General features: G+C 43.6%; 1 protein-coding gene across 1 annotated transcript in view; it reads right to left on the bottom strand.

Moving 5' to 3' along the window:
• Arhgap26 (Rho GTPase activating protein 26) overlaps positions 1-19,185 on the bottom strand; it is a 384,395-nt gene that overhangs the window by 62,182 nt on the left and 303,028 nt on the right. The window contains exon 18 of the mRNA XM_036205214.1: positions 12,961-13,111. Within this exon, the coding sequence (XP_036061107.1) occupies positions 12,961-13,111 (151 nt within the window). The remainder of the gene's footprint in view (positions 1-12,960; positions 13,112-19,185) is intronic.

The following is a 19,185-nucleotide window of genomic DNA, read 5'->3' as shown; positions in this document are numbered from 1 at the left end:
CAAATGGCAGGTTCCAGTTTTCCATTCTTCTTGATACTCTCTTTCTTTTTACATTATCCTTTAATAAAAAAAAAAGTCTGAGGATATTAGAAATATGGGAACCATTAGAAATCCAATGTCTGATCTCTTAAGCTAGGGCTGGACAATCAGTAGATTCTAAGAGGTAGGAAGCCTCTTGGTGAATGGGATAAAAAAGTTGGGTGGGTCATAAATTAGAACTCTTCTCCCCAGCTTGAAGTAAGCTGGACCAAGGCATACAAGGAAAGTATCAACATAAAAGCAGATGGGAGAGGGCTGGAAACCCTGCACACATGATGTACATTTGTAAAGATGCTTCATTCAATGTAAAGAATGTAAATGATGAAGCTGCTCCTCCTACTGAACTGCAGCAATATATTGTCATGCATGTGGGTCTGGTCTCCACATCTGGACAATAGGGATCTAAGCTGGCAATGTAAGTTAGCTTCTTCCACAGAGAACAATGACATTAGCAACTAATTTACTGGGAAGGGATTATGTGTCAGACCTGGCAGATTCTGGATTAGTGAGTGCTCCAGGGTGCAGTAAGACCACAGCAGCAAGTACCTCACTGGTGGTTCCTTCCTCCATGGGGAAAAACAAGATGAAAATAAGTATGCTATGGAGATAAAAACATAGAAAAGAAAGCAACTACAACTGGTGTGTGTGTGTGTGAGAGAGACACACACACACACACACAGAGACAGAGAGAGAGTGAGAGACAGAGTGTGAAAGACAGACAGAGACAGAGAAAGAGAGAGAGACAAAGGGAGGGAGGGAAGGAAAGAGAGGGTGGATAGAGGGAGAGAGAGAGACACACAGAGAGAGAAGGTCTAAAGACTTCTGTGGGGGAAGTATGCCTGTACTGATCACATCAACCACATCAGTCAATAACATGTGGATCTTGCCTTTAGTGGGTGCTGTTTCCAAGATTCCCATGGTTCTTACTGGATTTCTGACCTCCTGCCAATTCATTTTCACTATGACAACTGAATATTGTGAATGCTGCCTTGGGATGACTAAGGACATATCTCTTCTAATTCCATTTTCAGGCAAGGGGTAAAAGAAGAATGGGAAAGAAGATGTGTGTACCTGAGGGTGGAGGGGCTGTTTCTCCCCAGGAGCACATGGAGCTCCCCTATGAACTCTGGAGTGTGAAGGACAACATCTGAATGCTACTGGATGTAGGCTTCCTCTGAGATGTGTAGCCCACCAGTTCATCTGAAGAGATCCTTCTGATTCAACTGTGGCTTTGCCAACTTTCTAGCTAGGTCCTTCAAGTCAAAGTACACGAGTCAGTAGGCCTTACTCATCCTTTCAGTGACCTGGCATGAGGACGACTTGTCAAGTCCATCCTGCATTCCAGCCTGCATGTTCCACCTAATCAAACCTTAGCTTGTGAGTTTATTGCTGAACAAAACAGAATAAACAGGACTTTCCAATTTGCTCAAAAAACCAGGGTGCTTTCCATTCGATTCCAGTGCCTTAGTCATGAAAGCAACAAAACAAAAACCATTTAGCGAGTATCATAAACACTATCACCTCTCTTCTTACAAGAGAAGCTGAAAGGGTTAAAAATTTACTAAAATGTCCTCCTTCCATAACACTAAGCAGGTGATCTCATTGTGCTGAAGGCGGGGGATGGTGATGAATGCAGGTTATTTGAGCAGTGTGTCTGAGGTTACCAGGGTAACTGCTGACTATTATTGAGTAACTCTAAGGTGTCTTCATAAAGGTCAGGAGTGAGGGCTTTTTCCATTATACATTCGACTTTAAAAATGGAGCTTTTTAAAGGAAATTGGGTAGATGCAGATGGAGAATGGCAGATCAGATGAAGACACTATATATAGCTCAAGATAATTGAATGACTTCCATCCAGACGTGTTGGCTAGGCCTTGGGAGGGACTTCATGGGTAGCTGCCATGGTGAAATATACCTTTTGCTTTTCTAAGTTACAGCTTCCCAATTTTAGCATGAACTCTGACATAGTCTTGAAGCAGGGGTCTAACTGAATCCACTCCACTTAACTACCTGAGAGAGTACTCAGTTTTCTTCATAACAGATTTCCTGTGCTGTTCCAAGTCCCTGCTTACCAACCTGGAACCCTGGACAAGCCAAAAGAGGAATCACAGGGCCACTAGAAGAATGAATGAATCAATGGGTGGACTTCATTTATAACTCTTAGCACAATGCCTTCCTGGTATAAGACATGTTGTTCAAATCTTCTCTCAGCTTACAGTTTAAAGGTAGAAACAGAATTACTTCTCTTTTTTTCCCCCAGAGCTGAGGACTGAACCCAGGGCCTTGCACTTGCTAGGCAAGCGCTCTACCACTGAGCTAAATCCCCAACCCCCCAGAATTACTTCTCACAATGACATACTTCAAAGATTTAAGAGAACCAATAAAAGGTGATTTCAAAACTAAGTTCATCTATTTTTTAATTGAGTTTTTGACCAAAAACACAAAACATGCAAAAATAAATTTGTTGACTATGTAAGGTTGGTGTTGACATGAAAAGTTGTTCTTTCTACCATAAACTCTCCACCAGCTGCTTCCTTCTGAGATAACCAGACCGAGTTATTCCACTCTGTCTTCCCAGAAAAATTTCTGACATGTACACATACCTGTTTATGTCTATACCCATGGGTTCTTGCCTAAGTACTGTTACATAATGCACATGGATTGTTTTCAAATCTAGCTGTATATCAGAACCACTTAGCTCCACCAGGAGCAGTTAATGGACCAACTGATGCTGCTAAAAGGGGTGGCTGGTGAGCTACAGCTAGCTTACTGTGCACCTCCTTCTCCCTGAGTGTACCTCTGCAGGCTGATGGGTCCCAGCACACAAATCCCTGACTCCCTGTCATGCACTGGCTACTCTTCTACTCTCTGATGCACTGCCAGCTTTCATTGGTGGGCATTCGGCTGCTGGCACACTGTGCTGAATGGCATGAATCACTACTTGAGATCTTCTCCACCCTGTTTCTTTCTCTGGGAGCAGCCAGGATGGATCTCAGTAGCAGTTTCCTGAGTTTACCAGTAAGGTTCCCTGGCAAACTATCACAAGAGGACATATAGGGCCCAAGCACGGCTACCAGTCCATTGAAGTCACTTCCTCTTAGTTTTGTCCCTTGATAAGGGCCTCTGGTCCTTTCACAGCTCTGACTAACTCTTCCCAGAATTTATGGGTTCTGATTCTGCATTGGCTATTTGTCTCAATGAAGTGAGACAAAATCCCCGACAAAGGCAGTGGAAGGAAGGGAGGGAAGGAAAGAGAGAGGGAGGCAGCTAGGGTTTATTCTAGTTCACAGTTTGACTAGACAGTCCACTATGGCAGGGAAGACATGGAGGCAGGAGCCTGAGGCAGCAGGTGCCATTGCACCCAAGTCAGGAAGCACAGAATGATGAATAATAATGCTAAGCTCACTTTCTCCTTTTCATTCAATCCAGATCCCAGCTCACAGGATGACTCCTCCCACATCCAGGGTAGATCTTCCCATCTCAATGAACCTAAACTACTTAATATCTTAAGGACAGTACCTGGATACATGTCTTCTAGACGAGTCTAGATCTTGTTAAATTGATGATCAGTATCAACCATCAGAGGTACCATTTTCCATCCATGTCCCTTCAGCCTCAGGATGGTGACCGGCTGGTGGTCATGAGCCCTCACGCTCTGTACAGTCTTATGCGACTCTCTTGCACTAACACCATTATAAAGAAACCCTCCTTAAATTATGCTGTTTTATTTGTATCAATGTCTCTTCTTAGAACTGCAAACATTCCCTTGGGTAGACATCTTTATCTCTCTGTGGATAGCATCATCTCTTTCCTCTGATGACATGTTAAGTAGAAGCAACAGAGTAGCATTTAAAGTAGCCATTTTATCTTTCTTCTGAGAAATTTTGACAATATCCATGGAGCCATCATCTGTCTTGCTTGTAAAGAGTATTTGGGGTACCATAGAGGCAATGTCTGAGCCAACATACTGCTTCCTTATAAAGTAAGTTGGTAGGCACCAGAAGAAAGCTAACAAGTAAGTGACTGAGATCCCACATTTCAGAATGATTTTTTTTTTCTTTACAAATTGTTTTGCTTTTTGCCATATTGGCAGTTAAATTAAAACAGAGTCAGAAGCTGCAGAGGAATTCCTGAGGCTAAATTATTCCCTGGTGAAGACTTGAGACCTCAATTAGTTTCTAACCTAATTATTGTAGTTCCAGTTGGCTCTACCCAGAGAAACAACATGGTAGGTGGCTTGACCAAGCTCCTCCAGGAAAACATGTACATCTGTTGTACAAACACCTTGAAGCCTATCTTGTAATAGAAAGTGCTTCTACAGATTCTACCATATTTTATTATTTGTATTTAGTCCAGTTTTAGATATTTCATTTCACTTTTAAAGTTGTCTCAACATTTTAAATCTGGACTGCTTTGTGTCACATCAGATGGAAAACAAAAGCAGAAGCACAGAGCGTGCATCTGCCACTCCTGAATGAACCAGCACTGAAATGTGTTGGCAAAGGCAAAGGATGAGGTTAAAAAGTCATGTGTCAGGCCAGCAGTGATGATGCATAACTACAATCCTAGCACTTGGGAAATGGAAGCAGGAGGATGAAGATGTTCACAGCTTCAGAGATAGAGAATTTAATGTCAGCATGGGGAAAAATGAAATCCTGTCTCAAAAAATCAAAGTAACAAAACCAAGAACTCATATATTGCTTAACAACATGGACATAAACTGCTAAGTAATATCACTGCTGTAGGGACATAATGAGTATAATTACACAAATTAAGATGACTACAATGTACAATGTTACTAGGTGATATAATCTGGGACCACCAGGTTGCCACAGATGCTACCCCTTGTGACTCAATGTCTGGCATATGAATTATACCAGCAAATGATATTTACTGATTGTTTACTTTGAACCATGGAGTTAACTGTTATGACAGCGTTATCCCATTATCTTATCTAACTTGAAGGTAGGTATTGTTGGTTTGTTTGTGTGAGACAGGGTCTCCCTATTCAGTTCTGGCTGTCCTAGAACTCACTCTGTAGACCAGGTTGGCCTCGAACTCCCAGAGATCTACCTGTCTCTGCCTCCCCAATGCTGGGATTAAAGGTGTGTGCCACATGCCCAGACAAAGGTTCATAGACAAGGTTTAGGTCAGAAAAGGTAAATAATATGCCCAACTTTGCAGTCAGGAAATGGCAGAGTCAAGGCTTGACCTCTCTAGGCAGAAACTATTCTTCTATTCTTCACCCTTTCCTACAGTTTGGGAAAACATTGACTCTCAGATCTTCTGTCCATGTTCACTGGGATCTACCCTTTTCAGTGCTGTGTATTATGAGAACTATTCTTTCAATATCAGCATCTTGATCGTATCATATCATATACAATGAATGTTCAATGAAAAGAACCAGCTAGCCTAAGCGTCATCAACCTCTTTAATGATCAAGAGGCATGCATTTGAGACTGGCTGGCTGGGCTGCACTGAAAATGAGCACTGGTGACTCAACAGTGTTCCTCTGGAAGCAGTCCTGCCTTTCCCCTACCACTTAAGGTGTTCTGACTTCAGCTGGGGCAGGGCTCTGCACAGACCCATTACTGTCACCCCTGCAATGAGCCAGTAGAGGGATGATTCAGGCTTAGACCCAAGAGCTTTGCAATCAGCTAAATCATGACTTTATTCTCATGGAAGTCTACTGTCCTCACGCCCACTGCCACTGCACATGAGGGTTCTCAGACTTTAGCAAGGTCAGAGTTATCTGTAAGGTTTGGTAAAGCAGAGGCTGCTGGGTACCTTCCCTAGAGTGTTTGATCTGGGTGGTCTAGGGTGTGTGTGTGTGTGTGAGTGAGGATTTGTCTCATGTATCTAACAGGCTTCTGATGGTGCTCAGGATGCTGATCCAGAACCATACATGGAGCCTCTGCATCAAACTAAGACTATTCCAGAAGACCTGTGTAACCCAGACCAAGCAAAGCCTTGAGAAGATCCACAGAGCTTTCTAGATCATTAACATAGGGAAGGGGTTGAACATGATCCTGGGACTGTTTTTCTATCCAAGGAAGCATCTGCCCCACAGATTCACTAAATTTCTTTCAGAAATCCACTTTAATGTAATTCAGTCCACCCAAGGTAGACTCTGAGTCTACTTATGATACCCCACATTATATATATATATATATAATGGGAGCAATGTTTCTAAATTAACAATAAGTGAGAAAAAAATGACACTGCAGGTTTCCTTCAAAGTCCCCTCAGGGGCACAACAGTGCTGAAAGCCAGGACAAATCCCTTTCCCCAAAAGTTATGACTGAAGAAGCCTAGCACCCACATACTGATAAAATAGGGTGCCAGAAGGCATCCAAGGACAGCTAACTCAGAATGAAATCCATTCATTGAGACCCTTAATTATAAACCGAGGCTTGACGTATGCACGGTTCTGTCAAGGCAAATTTGGGAAATTATTTTAGATGACTGAATAAGATTAGTAAGTCTACAGAAAAGACTCATCCCCTTGATATATTTGAATTGTAAAGGGGGAAAGAATATGTGTGAGGGGAAGCATTTTTCCATTGTGATCCCCATGTTGCTGAAAAACTGGGATATAGTGGGGAACTGGGAGGGTACCCATCTGCCCTTCCAACACTGCTCTGCTGACAGGCCATAGGAATCCAAACGCTGCGCACTGCCCTGGTGCGTGAGAAAGAAATTCTGCTGGGTCACCAAAGTGGGATGGCTGCCTCGAGTAGTTTTTATATTATAGAAATGCTGACCAGCTAATAACCAAACATATTGATCCAATAAAGTTCAGATGGGTTTAATTAGGCAGGAAGCCCCACCCTAAGCAAGGAAAGCCCAGTGGGCTTCCAATTAGTGAGTGAGATTGTGTGTAGGAAAATAAAAAAAGTGGACAGTAGAAAAGGCAATTTGGAAAAAGGCAGTAGACCACACTGGTAATATTCTCTAGCTACATCAAGACAATATGACCAGTCACTCAAGGATCTATAACCTCTACAGCCCCAGGAGCTCAAGGAAGCAGAGTCAAGTTCCAGATATGTCTCAGATACAGCAGGGAATAAGTTGGAGTCACCAGGAAAAGACTATTCTATTTTCAAGTTATTCCCCCATGTTTGCAGGCAGAAGTCTGGAGAGGCCTTTCCTGCCTGTAGGTAGATGAGTGGCAGAATCTTCAACCTAACAGTGAGATCTTTCTCTACAGAGGAAAGTCCTCTCTCCAAAGTCCACAATCCAAAAAGTAGCAACACTTTGAGAAAATCCCAGTTGTACATTCTGGTATAACTATCTTGGCATGTAATAACATCGAGGATAAAATTCTCTTTTAAAATGCTATTGATGAACACTTGTCTAATGCATATTACTCATTTTGTGGAGCATTTTGTCTCAGCTAATAACAGCTTTGCATATGCTCATCAGGTAGCCCAAGGGATTTGAAGATTTCTAGATTTTTCAGGAATAGGAGTGCCTACGCAGGATGGTTTTGGGTTAAGGTGGGTCAGTCCCTCATTGCAGGATTAGATTCTAAGCAGGAAGCCAAGGAGGGAAGGTGAGCAAAACAGTGGGGGTCATTTTCCCACAAAGTGAAAGTGTATGTCAGGACTGATGGAACAGAGATAACAGGCTGTGTGTGCAGAGGGAGAGTGAGCTCCAGAATAACATTAACAACAGCATCTTCATAGTAGGAATGTGGGAATGTGCTAAGAGTGGTCTAACCGATGTTCATGCCACCTTTCTGTGGGGGTAAAAAACCGAGGAAAAGTCAAAGTCACTTTCCTCTTGTCCTTCAATCTGTCTCCTTTATGCTCTCTTTGATTTTCTTTGCAGAACTTACTGATTCTTTTCCTGTCTCTACAATCCACATAAGCAGAAACTACCTCGCTTCCTTTTTATTTTGGGGAAAAGGTGTGCTGGCATTGAGCCCCAGGCCTGGTGCATGCTAAGCATACTTCACTGCTCTTTCTGCCCCTTCTTCACATTCCCTGGCCCTGTGTTTATAAATGACTATACTTTCATGACTCAGAACACCTGCACACATTCAACTGATGCTGGCTGCATGTACACTGGCCAAATGAATAAAATGTAAGAAACAGTATCCAGAGAGATCCCTGAGCAAGCTTCCCCCAAATCTCATCTGAGAGCGACTAAAGCTAATGCAGGAAAGCCTGGAGTGCCTCAGAGAAGCCACTCTGGAAGCAGGGTGCATGCCTCCTCTCTGGAGCCTGCTGGGCCTCCTCTCTGGAGCCTGCTGGGCCTCCTCTCTGGAGCCTGCTGGGCCTAGTACATGAGGCCAGCTGACTCTGGCAGAATCTGCAAGCATTTAACACGTACACATCTTTTAGATCAACAGAAATAGTTAGGAAATGCATATGTGTACATGTCTTAAGATGAAAAGATGAGAAAATCCATCTTATTTGTAACATTACTGGCCAGTGAGATACTTGTGGGGGGTAGGCACCACTCAAACAGCCAGAATGCCTAGGCCAGCCTCTGCCACGGGTGTAACTGTGCCCATCCTTCAGGCTTCTTTAAATCTTAACATTCTCCCTCCATCCGACCAGTGTGAAGAAAACACATGCCTAGGAGTTTCTAAGTTGGTGGCATTAATGTGACATGTAATGTCCATGGTGGGGCACCCTCTTACTTTTTACTCAGCGTTTGTTTACTTCCCTTTAAAAAATAGCACTATCTTCTTACAGGCACTAGGCAGATATCAACTTTCTTGATCATTGTGGAAAGAGGGGACTTTAGAAGCCATCTTTAAAAACCTACTAGTCTTTCCAGACTAGTTTCTTCAGATGAACAATATGCATTTAAGGTTCCTCTGTGGCTTGATAGGTCATGAAATTGTATTTTAAAAATATTTATTTGTTTATTTATTTATTTATTTGTGTATACGTGTGCAGGTAAGGACACCTTCTCAGGGTCAGTTCTCTCCTTCTACGTTATGGGTCCCTAGGTTAGAACTCACATCATCAGATCTGGGAGTAAGTGCCTTCACCCACTGAGCCATTTCTCAGGCTCCACTAACATCATTTTATTGTTGAATGATGAGAGTTCATGGGGCAGCGATACTACACAGTTTATACACTAACATCTACTGGCAGATATCCTCATTGCTTCCAAGTTTTGGCAATTATGAATAAAGCTGCTTAAGAATCTCTGTGGATGTTTGTTTCTGTACGTTTTCAACTGACTTGGTGAAATACCAAGAGGTCTGACTTTGGTCACATGGTGGAGTATACTGAATTTTGTAGGGAATGAACATTTCTTCCTAAGTGACCATGTTGCTCTGCATTCAGACCAGCAATGAGAAGAAGCTGCTACCACAGCCATCTTCACCGACATCATTTGTTCTGGGATGCTGGCTGTGTTGATGAGGGAACAGTATTGTTTCTTTGGTTTTCATCTCCCTGTGACACATGATGGAAACATTTTCCATTTGCTTTTTGCTATCTGAACATTCACCATTGGTGAAGTATCTGTTCAGATTTCTTGCTCACATTTTAACTGTGTTTAATGTTTACTTACCCCTGAGTTTTATGAGAACTTTGTGAGTCTTGGATGTTGGTCCTTTATCAGATATGTGTTTTGCAATTATTTCTTTTTCCTAGTCTGTAATTTATTTGTGTTCTTAGCTTTATTTTTATTTGTTTTACTTTAAAAGAAGTTGTAACAACATTTTCTTTCACAAATCACACCTTTGGGGTCCTATTGGAAAAGTCACCATCACAGCTGACCCCATCTAGGCTCTAAGTTGCGTAGCTTAGCATTTTATATTCAGAACTACAATCCACTGGTAGTTAATGCAGGTGAAAGTAGAAGATGTGTGTCTAGATTAATGTTTTGTCTTTACTCTCCATGCCCAGAATGAAGTCTGGGTTTTTGTGTAGAGTTTCTCGGTTTCAAAGGTTGGCTAAGTGCCTTTGCCCACCCTGTAATTTCCCCACAGCACACTTGTGAGTAGGCTGTGTTAATCTATGTTGGGCTATCTGGACTTCCTTGCTCCATCTACCAAGAGTCCCCAATACCTACCCAGCTCACACTTTCTCTACCTCACTTTTCTCTCTGCTTTCATCTGGCCATGTGACCAGATATTCAGTTGACACTGACTCTGAATGCATTTATGAGCTACAAGTTCCATTCCGGTCTACCTCACGCCACTGTCTTCCATTCCTAGCCAGAGTGTAAATTCAGGGAGGGCAAGAACTCTGCTCTTCTGGTTTGCCCTAAGCAGCTTTACAGAAGTCTAGGCACAGTATAGGCAGGCTTTCACAAGATTTGCTGACATTTGCAGACCAGCTAAACTTTGGTGCTAGATTATCAGCTGCCCTCTGGTCTCCAGGGGAAGCCTGGCTGTTGCAGAAAGGTAGGTGAGGAACTGCCCAAGACTGATACACAGTGGTGTGTCCTGGCATGGGTAGAATGGTGGCAACTCTGATTTTGATGGTCAGTGTAGCTTTATGCTCACTCCAACCACAGGTCTCAATGTCCTAAGAGAACTAGATGCATCACCACAGTATCAATGGATGGTGAGTAACAAACATGTGTCTTTCATTATGATTTCTACATGGTCATGATGATCAACTAGTGTGCAATGAAACCAGGGGGGAAGAGTGAGTAAACTAAAAAGAACAGGTCGTTTCATAGCGACTGGATCCTCACAGTATACCTAATTAATAATAAGTAAAGGGAATGATAATCTTCCATCCCCACTCTGGCCACATTTTTGTTTCCATTTGCACCAATTATTTCTAACCATCTCAAAAGGACCAAAGATGGGAGAAGTGAAAGGCTGGGTTGTGACCCGGCCTGACCACCACAGCATGGTGTGCTGAAAGACATCCGAGAACCAATTTACTCAAGGAAAGCAGTGACTTCTGTTTGTCAGGACTGCTACGTTTCCATCTGTGCTCCGCTCGGGCCAATTCTAGGCAGGAACAACTGGGAAGGCAGGAATCAAGGACATGCTTTGGGCTTAGGAAATGGCCCATGAACCCGTGGCAGAGTTTGTAGGGACTTTGGCATGGCCTTCACACAGGGATGAGCAGACACAGGCACCCTGAAAGCAGATCCAATATATCTGTCTTCCCTACCCTCCAGATCCATAGGAATCAGTCAGCAACTCACTTGGCCTGGGGGCAGCAGTCTTGTGGAAAACAGAGACAGAGTTCTACTCCAATTTCTTCCAAAGACAAACTGGTTCAACTATTCCTGATGTCACCCTGCATTCAGGAGAAGTCCTGAATCTGAATCAGGCAGAAAACCCCTAGATTTCATGAAGTGGGCTAAACAATCCCAATAAATAATGAAAGCCCAAATCACATACAGATAACCTTAAAAATATCCCAAGGCCCCCTTTTCAGGCCCAACTAAAAAGACATTTCCCTTTTGCATTTAGCTGCTAAACAATCTCTCGGTACACACTGTACTCAGTGGTGACTCAGGGGCCCAGGCTACCAGCTGCTAAAAGCAAAGATTAAAGACCACTGGTTGGTAAAATCAAGAGTATTAAGCAACCTGGGACAGAAATTGAGCTTTGCTCATGCTGAGCAAGCAGCAGCTGTAACGTATGCTAGGTTGACTGATTTAAACAAAACGGAGATGAAAACGCCAAGGAAGTAGGAGGTCTGAAAGGGGAAGGGAGTCGGAGTCCAGGGTAGGAAAGGGGGCTGAAAGGGAAGCTGGTGCACAAGAGCCTGAGGAAGCATATAGCAAGGCCAGAAGACGCCAAGGGCAAGTCCAGCTGTGGAGAACCAGAGGAGACTCTGTGCCCACAAGCCAGAGAGGTTCAACTACTCTGCACTCTAGAGGCCCTGCTCCACTTCTTGGTGAACAATCACGCTGTGCACCAGGTAGCAGGCCAGCAACTAAACTTGCGGAATGCTATGCTTTAAAGCTGCCGACAACCACGGAGAGGCCTACCTCGCTTAGTGTTTGATTTTACCTCAGCCTGCAGTTACATTTCCTTTATAAACACTTCATACGTCAGTTTCAGAGTTCTTCTTCTTAAACATTTACTATCACCTCGTTTGTTCTAATACAAATATTGGGCCCGTTTTATATATGACAAATATCTAAGATGGAAGGGGACCTTAGGATGCTATCACACAACAGCATACAGAGGGACAGGGAGAAGGTGCTGCTGTCCTGTATTATCCTGAAGTTGATGCCTCACCAAGAGAAACAACTGCCTGCAGATAGCCGAGGGCTGAGCTTCAATCTGTTTTCACTAGAGAAAAGTGAAGTCAACTGTTTCCCAACTCTTGTACAGCTGTGGTAGAGCATCCAGCTGCTCTGCTCAGAGCTCACATTCTTTCTAGAAGACCCTAGCTGACACAATTTATGGGGTGGTCTAAGAAGCATGCTGAGCAATGTGGGTTGAAGTCACAAGACAGAACTTTCTGGCCCTGGTTGAATAGTTTCTGGGGAGGACTGGACCACTAGCTCCAATACTTTATCTTGTCTACAAGTGCTCAAAGCCCCAAATGGAACAGAAAATTAAATGGCTCTTTTCCTTTTACAGTCTCTAGTGAGAGGTCATTATTACACTAAGCTTTGATAACAGGAAGACATAAAGGGCTACTCCACACCAAGCGTTCTTCTGTATGGAAGCAGACACAGAAGTAGCATCGAGCATTGTCCAGTAACCAGCACAGGCAACAGCCATCACCAAAGCCATCTCAGCAGGACAGTGCATCACAGATCAAGGCTAAGAAGCAGTATGTTAAGACTCTTCTTTATGGTGATGATGCCAAAGAAAAATCCACAACAAATCAGCCAAGTTCCAAGTTCTGGGAGAAGGCTGGAATCACGTTCATGGAACAATGACCCAAAGTCAGGTTTAGCCAGAGAAATTGTGGCAGAATGGATGATCAGAGCCAATGAGAAGCAGACAGGGGCTGTCATACTTACAGTGAATTGGGCCGAGTAGGTTTGACCACATCCAGGTTTGGGTCACTGGAATTCATATTGGGCTGCAGGCTGCTGCTAGAATTAAGGATGCTGTTTGCACTGGAGGATACCGATTCCAAACTGGAGTTGATGATGCTGTTCCTTTGCTCCTCTGAAGAGAAGAAATGATAAAAAAAAAAAAAGGCCCATATATGTTAATAGAATAGGATAGGCTGCTCCCACACATACAAAAATCTACAAATAAGGAAATTCAATTGAAATATCTGAAGCTCTGAAAAAGTACAGAGGAGCGAGGCATAGTAGCATATGCCTGAATCCTCAATATTCAGAAGGTGGAGGCAGGAGGATTAGTTCATTGACAACTTGGACTATTTGAGTAAGACTCTCAAAAACAAACAAGTCAACCAAACAATAAAAATGGAATGAGAAAGGACAAGATTTAACAGTAGTGATGGGGGTGGGGGTGGGGGTGGGGTACTGAGGTAACTCAGTGAGTAAAAGCACCTGATATCAAGTTCCAGTCCTTGGAAGCTATAGGGTAAAATGGCTAGAACATGTGCATGCATACACAGATACCCACAAATCTACTCTCCCTCCCTCCCTCTCCTTCCCACTCCCTCTCTGCCCTCCTGCTCTCAGAAAATACAAAACAAAGAAAGAGCGGGAAAGGAAAGATCAAAGGGGAACAGGTCACAGGGATCTTAAAGCAGAGTCCTTCCTCATGTTGAAGGGATTGCTCCCTCCCACCCCTGCCACACACCTTCAGTATGAACTAGGCTCTTCGCTTAAAACAGCCCTGTATATCATAGGACTCCACCTAACTTGTGCCTTCTTTTGATCCACAGATGGTAAGGACAGAGAGAGGACCTCATGGACTCCTTGTGTCCAGCCACATTTTCCTCTAAAACCCTGCCTCTAACTGCTTAGGCCATGCCATACCTCCAAATTCACAGCACATCACCACAGACTATCAATTTGGCCATTAATTTCCTTAGAACTCAGCTGGACTAACTTGATGACCACATCCTAGAAACATCCGCCTGCCTCTGGGGTCACACATTGAGATTTAACTTCAAGTTAATGCTTTAATAAAGAGAGGTTTAAGTGCTGCACAGTTGTCTGCAAATACAAGACAAAAAATTGAACCCATGGTCCAAGCTACTGCATTCATATTTGGAAATTACTAATAGAGAAACCCAAAGTCTCTCCAAGAGTTCCCCTCTGACTGGCCATGTGGCTTCAGGGACATCCCATTAAATTCTTAAATTTGTTTTCAGTTTAGTTTTTTATTTTTGTTTTGTATGTATGAGTGTTTTGCCTGTATGCATGCCTGTGCACCACATGCATGCCCTGATGGACCCCTGGAACAAGAGTTATGGACAGGTGCATTATATTTATCTGAGAGAGGAAGGAAGAAGAGGGAGTGGAAGGAGAGGGAGGGAGTAAGAGTACATCTATGGGTATCTGTGTATGCATGCACAGCATGCTCTATCCATTCACCAAGGATTGGAACTTGATGGCAGGTGCTTTTACTCACTTAGCTACCTCACTTGGGAATTGAACCTGGGTTCTCTATGAGAGCAGCCAGTGCTTGTAACCCCTGAGCTATCACTCCAGCCTCTGACCTCAGAGTCCAGATGAATCTCTGAAATGGGGAGAATGAGAACTGCCCTGGACAGCTCATGAGCTGTCATGAGGATCAAGTGGGATCATATGCTGGAATGTGCTTTATAAATATTGGAATAGTGCTCAAAGAAAGGAACTCTCTGTTTCTTCTCATCTTAAAAAACTTGGAAGCAAGAATTGAAAGATCTGGGGGATGATGCAGCTAAATGGCATGGGTACCACTGGTGGGGCAACATGTTACAGACCAGGAATGTCAGTTCCTTCCCACATTCCAGACTCACTGGTCACAACAAATGTGTTGCTGGCCATTATTTCATTTGCCATGAAATAAGTGGGTTAATTCTTCTGGAGTCTTCATCTATGAAGGCACGCTACATCTCAAAGTGACAGACTGGAATCACTGACGCACTCATTTATGGATCAACATTTGAACTCGGGTCTCTTTTGGACAATAAAGGGATGAGAGCATTAAAAACACTTTCCTCTGGGGGCTGGAGGGGCAGCTCTGCAGGGAGGGAGGGGAAGGGGAAGGGAGTAGCAAGGGGAGGATGGGGAAGAGGGAGGAAGGGAGCACTGCAGGGACAGGCAGACTACCAGGGCCAGTGAGCAGGGACTTCCTACCAAGAAGGAAAAAACTCTTGCCTTGGACACCAGTGAGCACTGAGAAAATAGAGCCGACACTAGCAGAAGGGATAAGCCTCATAAGCCCAAAACTGCAGAAGAGACGGCCGAAAACTTCTAGGTAGAAGTTTCTCTGAGGTGCTGACAGTCTTGACTGAGGGAAAGTAGGAAGGTGGATAGGAATGTAAAGATTATTCCAGAGAAAGGGTCAGGGAGTAAAGGCAAAAGCAAACAGAATGTGTCAATGATTACAGTAAACTAGACCAAGACAAACTCTAAAGCATTTGGAATAAATTAAGAAATAAAGGGAAAATGACTCAGTAACGTCACTTAAGACAGGAGGCCCCTCCCACTGTGGGCAAACGAATGCTTGCTTCTGAGAGGAAAGCAGAAGACTGGAAGACTTCCTCCAATGAAGAGGAGCCACCCCTTCACTTAGGGGAGCTACGCATCTGAGTCCGGGGTGACAGGCCAGCTCCCTCAGCCCCATCAGAAGCTAGAATGGGGACATCCCATTTTCTCAGTGCTCACTGGGGAAATAAAGATTATAAGCTAGGGGACTTCAAAAGAGACCAGGCACCAGTTAGGAGCCGAAGCAACAGGATCACTGAGGGCCATGAGAATAACAAAGGGAAAAAGAACGCAGCTCTCTGGGGTGCTCAGAGCTGGCCTTCCCCAAATTTGTTGTCAGTGACTGCCTCTTCCAATATTAGTCACCAGAAGCAAGAGCACAGAAGTGAGGAAATGGAAGGACAAATGGCCAGTTATAAACACGTGTAGGGAATGTGTTGGATGAGTTCATGAAAACCTATCTTAGAGCACTGACCGCAGATATAGACTTAGTCCTTAATGACATAAACTACTCAGGGGCAAGCATAGGCTATCTGGCCACACAGTGTCCATCAAAACGACCTGTGAGGTCAGAGGTCACTATATTTCCTGATGAACAGCCCATGCATTCTGCACACCAAAGCCCCATGAATGGTCACATTAAGTCACAAAACAGAAGAGAATAATATGCAATCAAAATTTCTTCTGCTGGAACAGAGAGGGGTAGTTGTGTGGGCCTGAATTTTGCGAGTGTTTCAGGCAGGGACCTTGAAACCAAAGCACTGGTGACTGTGGGCAGCATTTATGTTTTCTGTACAAATCAAGAGCGGAAAACACAAGTATGCAACCAAATCACTGCAACTAAAAAAGGAAAGCCACAGAGTAATTTTGGTGATGTTGTACGGGTTCTGGGGGTTGCCATGGAAACGTGGAAGCTAAGCTCCAGCACTTTTCATATTTACTAAGTGACTCCAACTCACTCTAATGGCAACCCCGTCCAACACAGGAGGCGGGATCTGTTTATCACAGAGCCCACAGGCAAAGGCTGGGAAACACAGAGCCAAGCCAAACGCACAGGTCTTGGCAGGCTGGGACTTGTCTGGCTCTCTGAACACACAGAACTGAAGGGTAAACACGAAACATAGATCTTCACCACTTTAAGGGATAGTTCCCACTCTGCAGAAGCCTGTCAAAATTTGGGCTAATAAGTCATTTTTCCACAACACAAAATATTAGAGGTTGAAAAGAAGGACTCACATGACTCCTCACAGGGACAAGTCTCTCCACCCTATCCCCCCTCTTTTCAAGCTCAAACATGAAATCAGGAGAAAAGAGAGGTACTAGTCAGGGAGCTTTGCAGAGACCCTGAGTTTTACACAGAGAAGAGAGAGGCAGAAGCAAAATCCCCAGAGGCATTCTTGTGGCATAGCTGGGAGAGAGGTGTACTCTCCTCTGCTTGTCAGAGTTGTGCAATGAAGTCTGGGATGCATCATCTTGACAAGATGGGATGATAATAGCATGGCAGCTTAATGAATTTTGCAATAAAAATGATGAATGCACAGCAGTTTCTGAATTTGCCATCTCTGGGAAACACCCAAGTACATGGGAAGCTTGGACTCAGACTTTGTGACTGTGCAGTGATTCTTTTTCACACTATAACCTTCCTGCCTGATAGCACAGCAGATCCAGCCAGAAGAAAAGCCAAGGTGGTCTGATCTCATGGTGACTCTGTCTCAGTGATAAAAGTCATTGTATCGACAGTATGTATAGTATGTTTAGGCATAGGAAAACAGCAGCTTGGGCCATGAGTGGAGGAGAAAACAAGGGTTTGATGGGTGAGAAAGAAGCATGGCCAGTGTATGGCTGGGTCATTTGTGCAGCTCCTGATACTGTGACTTTCACCAGGTTGCTTCAGATAATGGCGTCTAGCTTGGTCTGTCATGGACTGGCACTCTCTTTCTATAGTGTTCATAATAGCCTTTTTCCTTGCAAAGGAAGAAAACGTCAATAAAAGTGGATTTTATGAAAGAGTGGAGAAGGCACGGTGACTGACCTAGCAGTGAAATGACTCCCAAGAATGAGGCATGGAAGCACAATGGAGAAGCCCAGTCCTGAGGCTATGCCCATACTGAAGGCTGCCGAGATTCCACTTAGTGGCTGTGCTGGGAACTGAATGATTAGAAGTAAGTAAATTCTCCACCAGGGCCAACTTTGCTGCTGACCCTGCTGACTATGCATGGCTAGTAGAAAACTATGTATAACTTAGTTTTATACCATTAATTGTTAGAAATTGGCTTAGGATAGTAAATAGGTGATACAATTAGGGAACTTCGTTTGCAATAAGAAAAATTCAACACATAGTGAATATGCATTCCTTTCCAATTTAGAAAATATAAGAAAGCATAATACATATACTGATATCCAATATGTGCGACATTCTAGCTATATTCATTTTGGCATGTAAATATTCAGTTATTGTGTTGTATATGGACAGAGACAGACAGACACACACACAGAGGAGAGAGAGAGAGAGAGAGAGAGAGAGAGAGAGAGAGAGAGAGAGAGAGAAGAGATTAGCTGTCTTTTAACAGAAAGATCACACCATATCTAGTGCTATACTGACTGCTTTGCTCTCATATGTAAGCCTATAGTATCCTTTGCCCCATCATTTAATGACCTATCTTAAACTTCCCTTATTGTCATTTGTCTTCTGCACATCAGTTTTAATGGCAACATCAACTATTTGGTTTTCAGCCACACACAGTAACCACACATAATTAAACACAGAGCTACATTATACCTTCTGGAGCCTCTGTGACAACAAGAATCCATGTGGACAATCACGTCATCTGCCAAAGCAAACACGTGTGTCCAGGGCATTCAGGATCTCCAAAGGCAAGCTGAGAAATGGCACATGCTGCAGCTTTGACTGCTCAGAGAAAGACATTACATAAGCCTCTCGACTGTGTGAATTCCCAGTCATTTTTCAACAAGGAAAACACATATGAGAAGTATAGAAGCTAAATTTTTAGACTCTCACTGAGCCTGTCTGGGAGAGGGTCCAGGGATGCATTAGCCGAGCTAAAAGAATTAATCAGAGTTATAATCCCAGCAGCTAGTTAACATGATCCATGTGAAACAATGCCCAAGAATCCATTCCTGTCCCTAATCCACCCTACCAACCCTGAACAACATATGCCAAGGTTTCTGATGTGTTTGTACTTGAGCATGAAGGGAGCTGTTTCTGGAAGCAGGGCAGCTATGTGTCCCTTGCTGGAGGCCTCTCCTTTGGAATCTGCAGGGCCAGAGGGGGACTACATTCCTATTCAATGGGAAGGTGACACTATAATATGGTGATAATTATCATAATCACAACAGTTATTAGGTGCTTACTGCATTCTAGGCCTTTACATGAGCTGGCTCATTTAATTATGGTAATTAGCCTCCAGGACAGCTATTATTAGTGATCAGTTTTACAGATGAGAAAATGAAAGTAATACCTTCCAGGTGTCAGAAGGACTCAGTCTGACTCCAGGGCCTCTCTTCACAGTCACCATGCCAGCCCATTCTACTCCCTGACAGAGAGCCCTAGAGGTGGCCTGGTCATAACAAAACATAACAATTGTCAAGGTTCCCATCACACTTAAC

Source organism: Onychomys torridus, chromosome 13 (assembly GCF_903995425.1).
Source record: "Onychomys torridus chromosome 13, mOncTor1.1, whole genome shotgun sequence".
NCBI classification, from domain to species: domain Eukaryota; kingdom Metazoa; phylum Chordata; class Mammalia; order Rodentia; family Cricetidae; genus Onychomys; species Onychomys torridus.
Note: the sequence above shows the minus strand (reverse complement) of the source record. Positions and strands in the feature narration are given on the sequence as shown.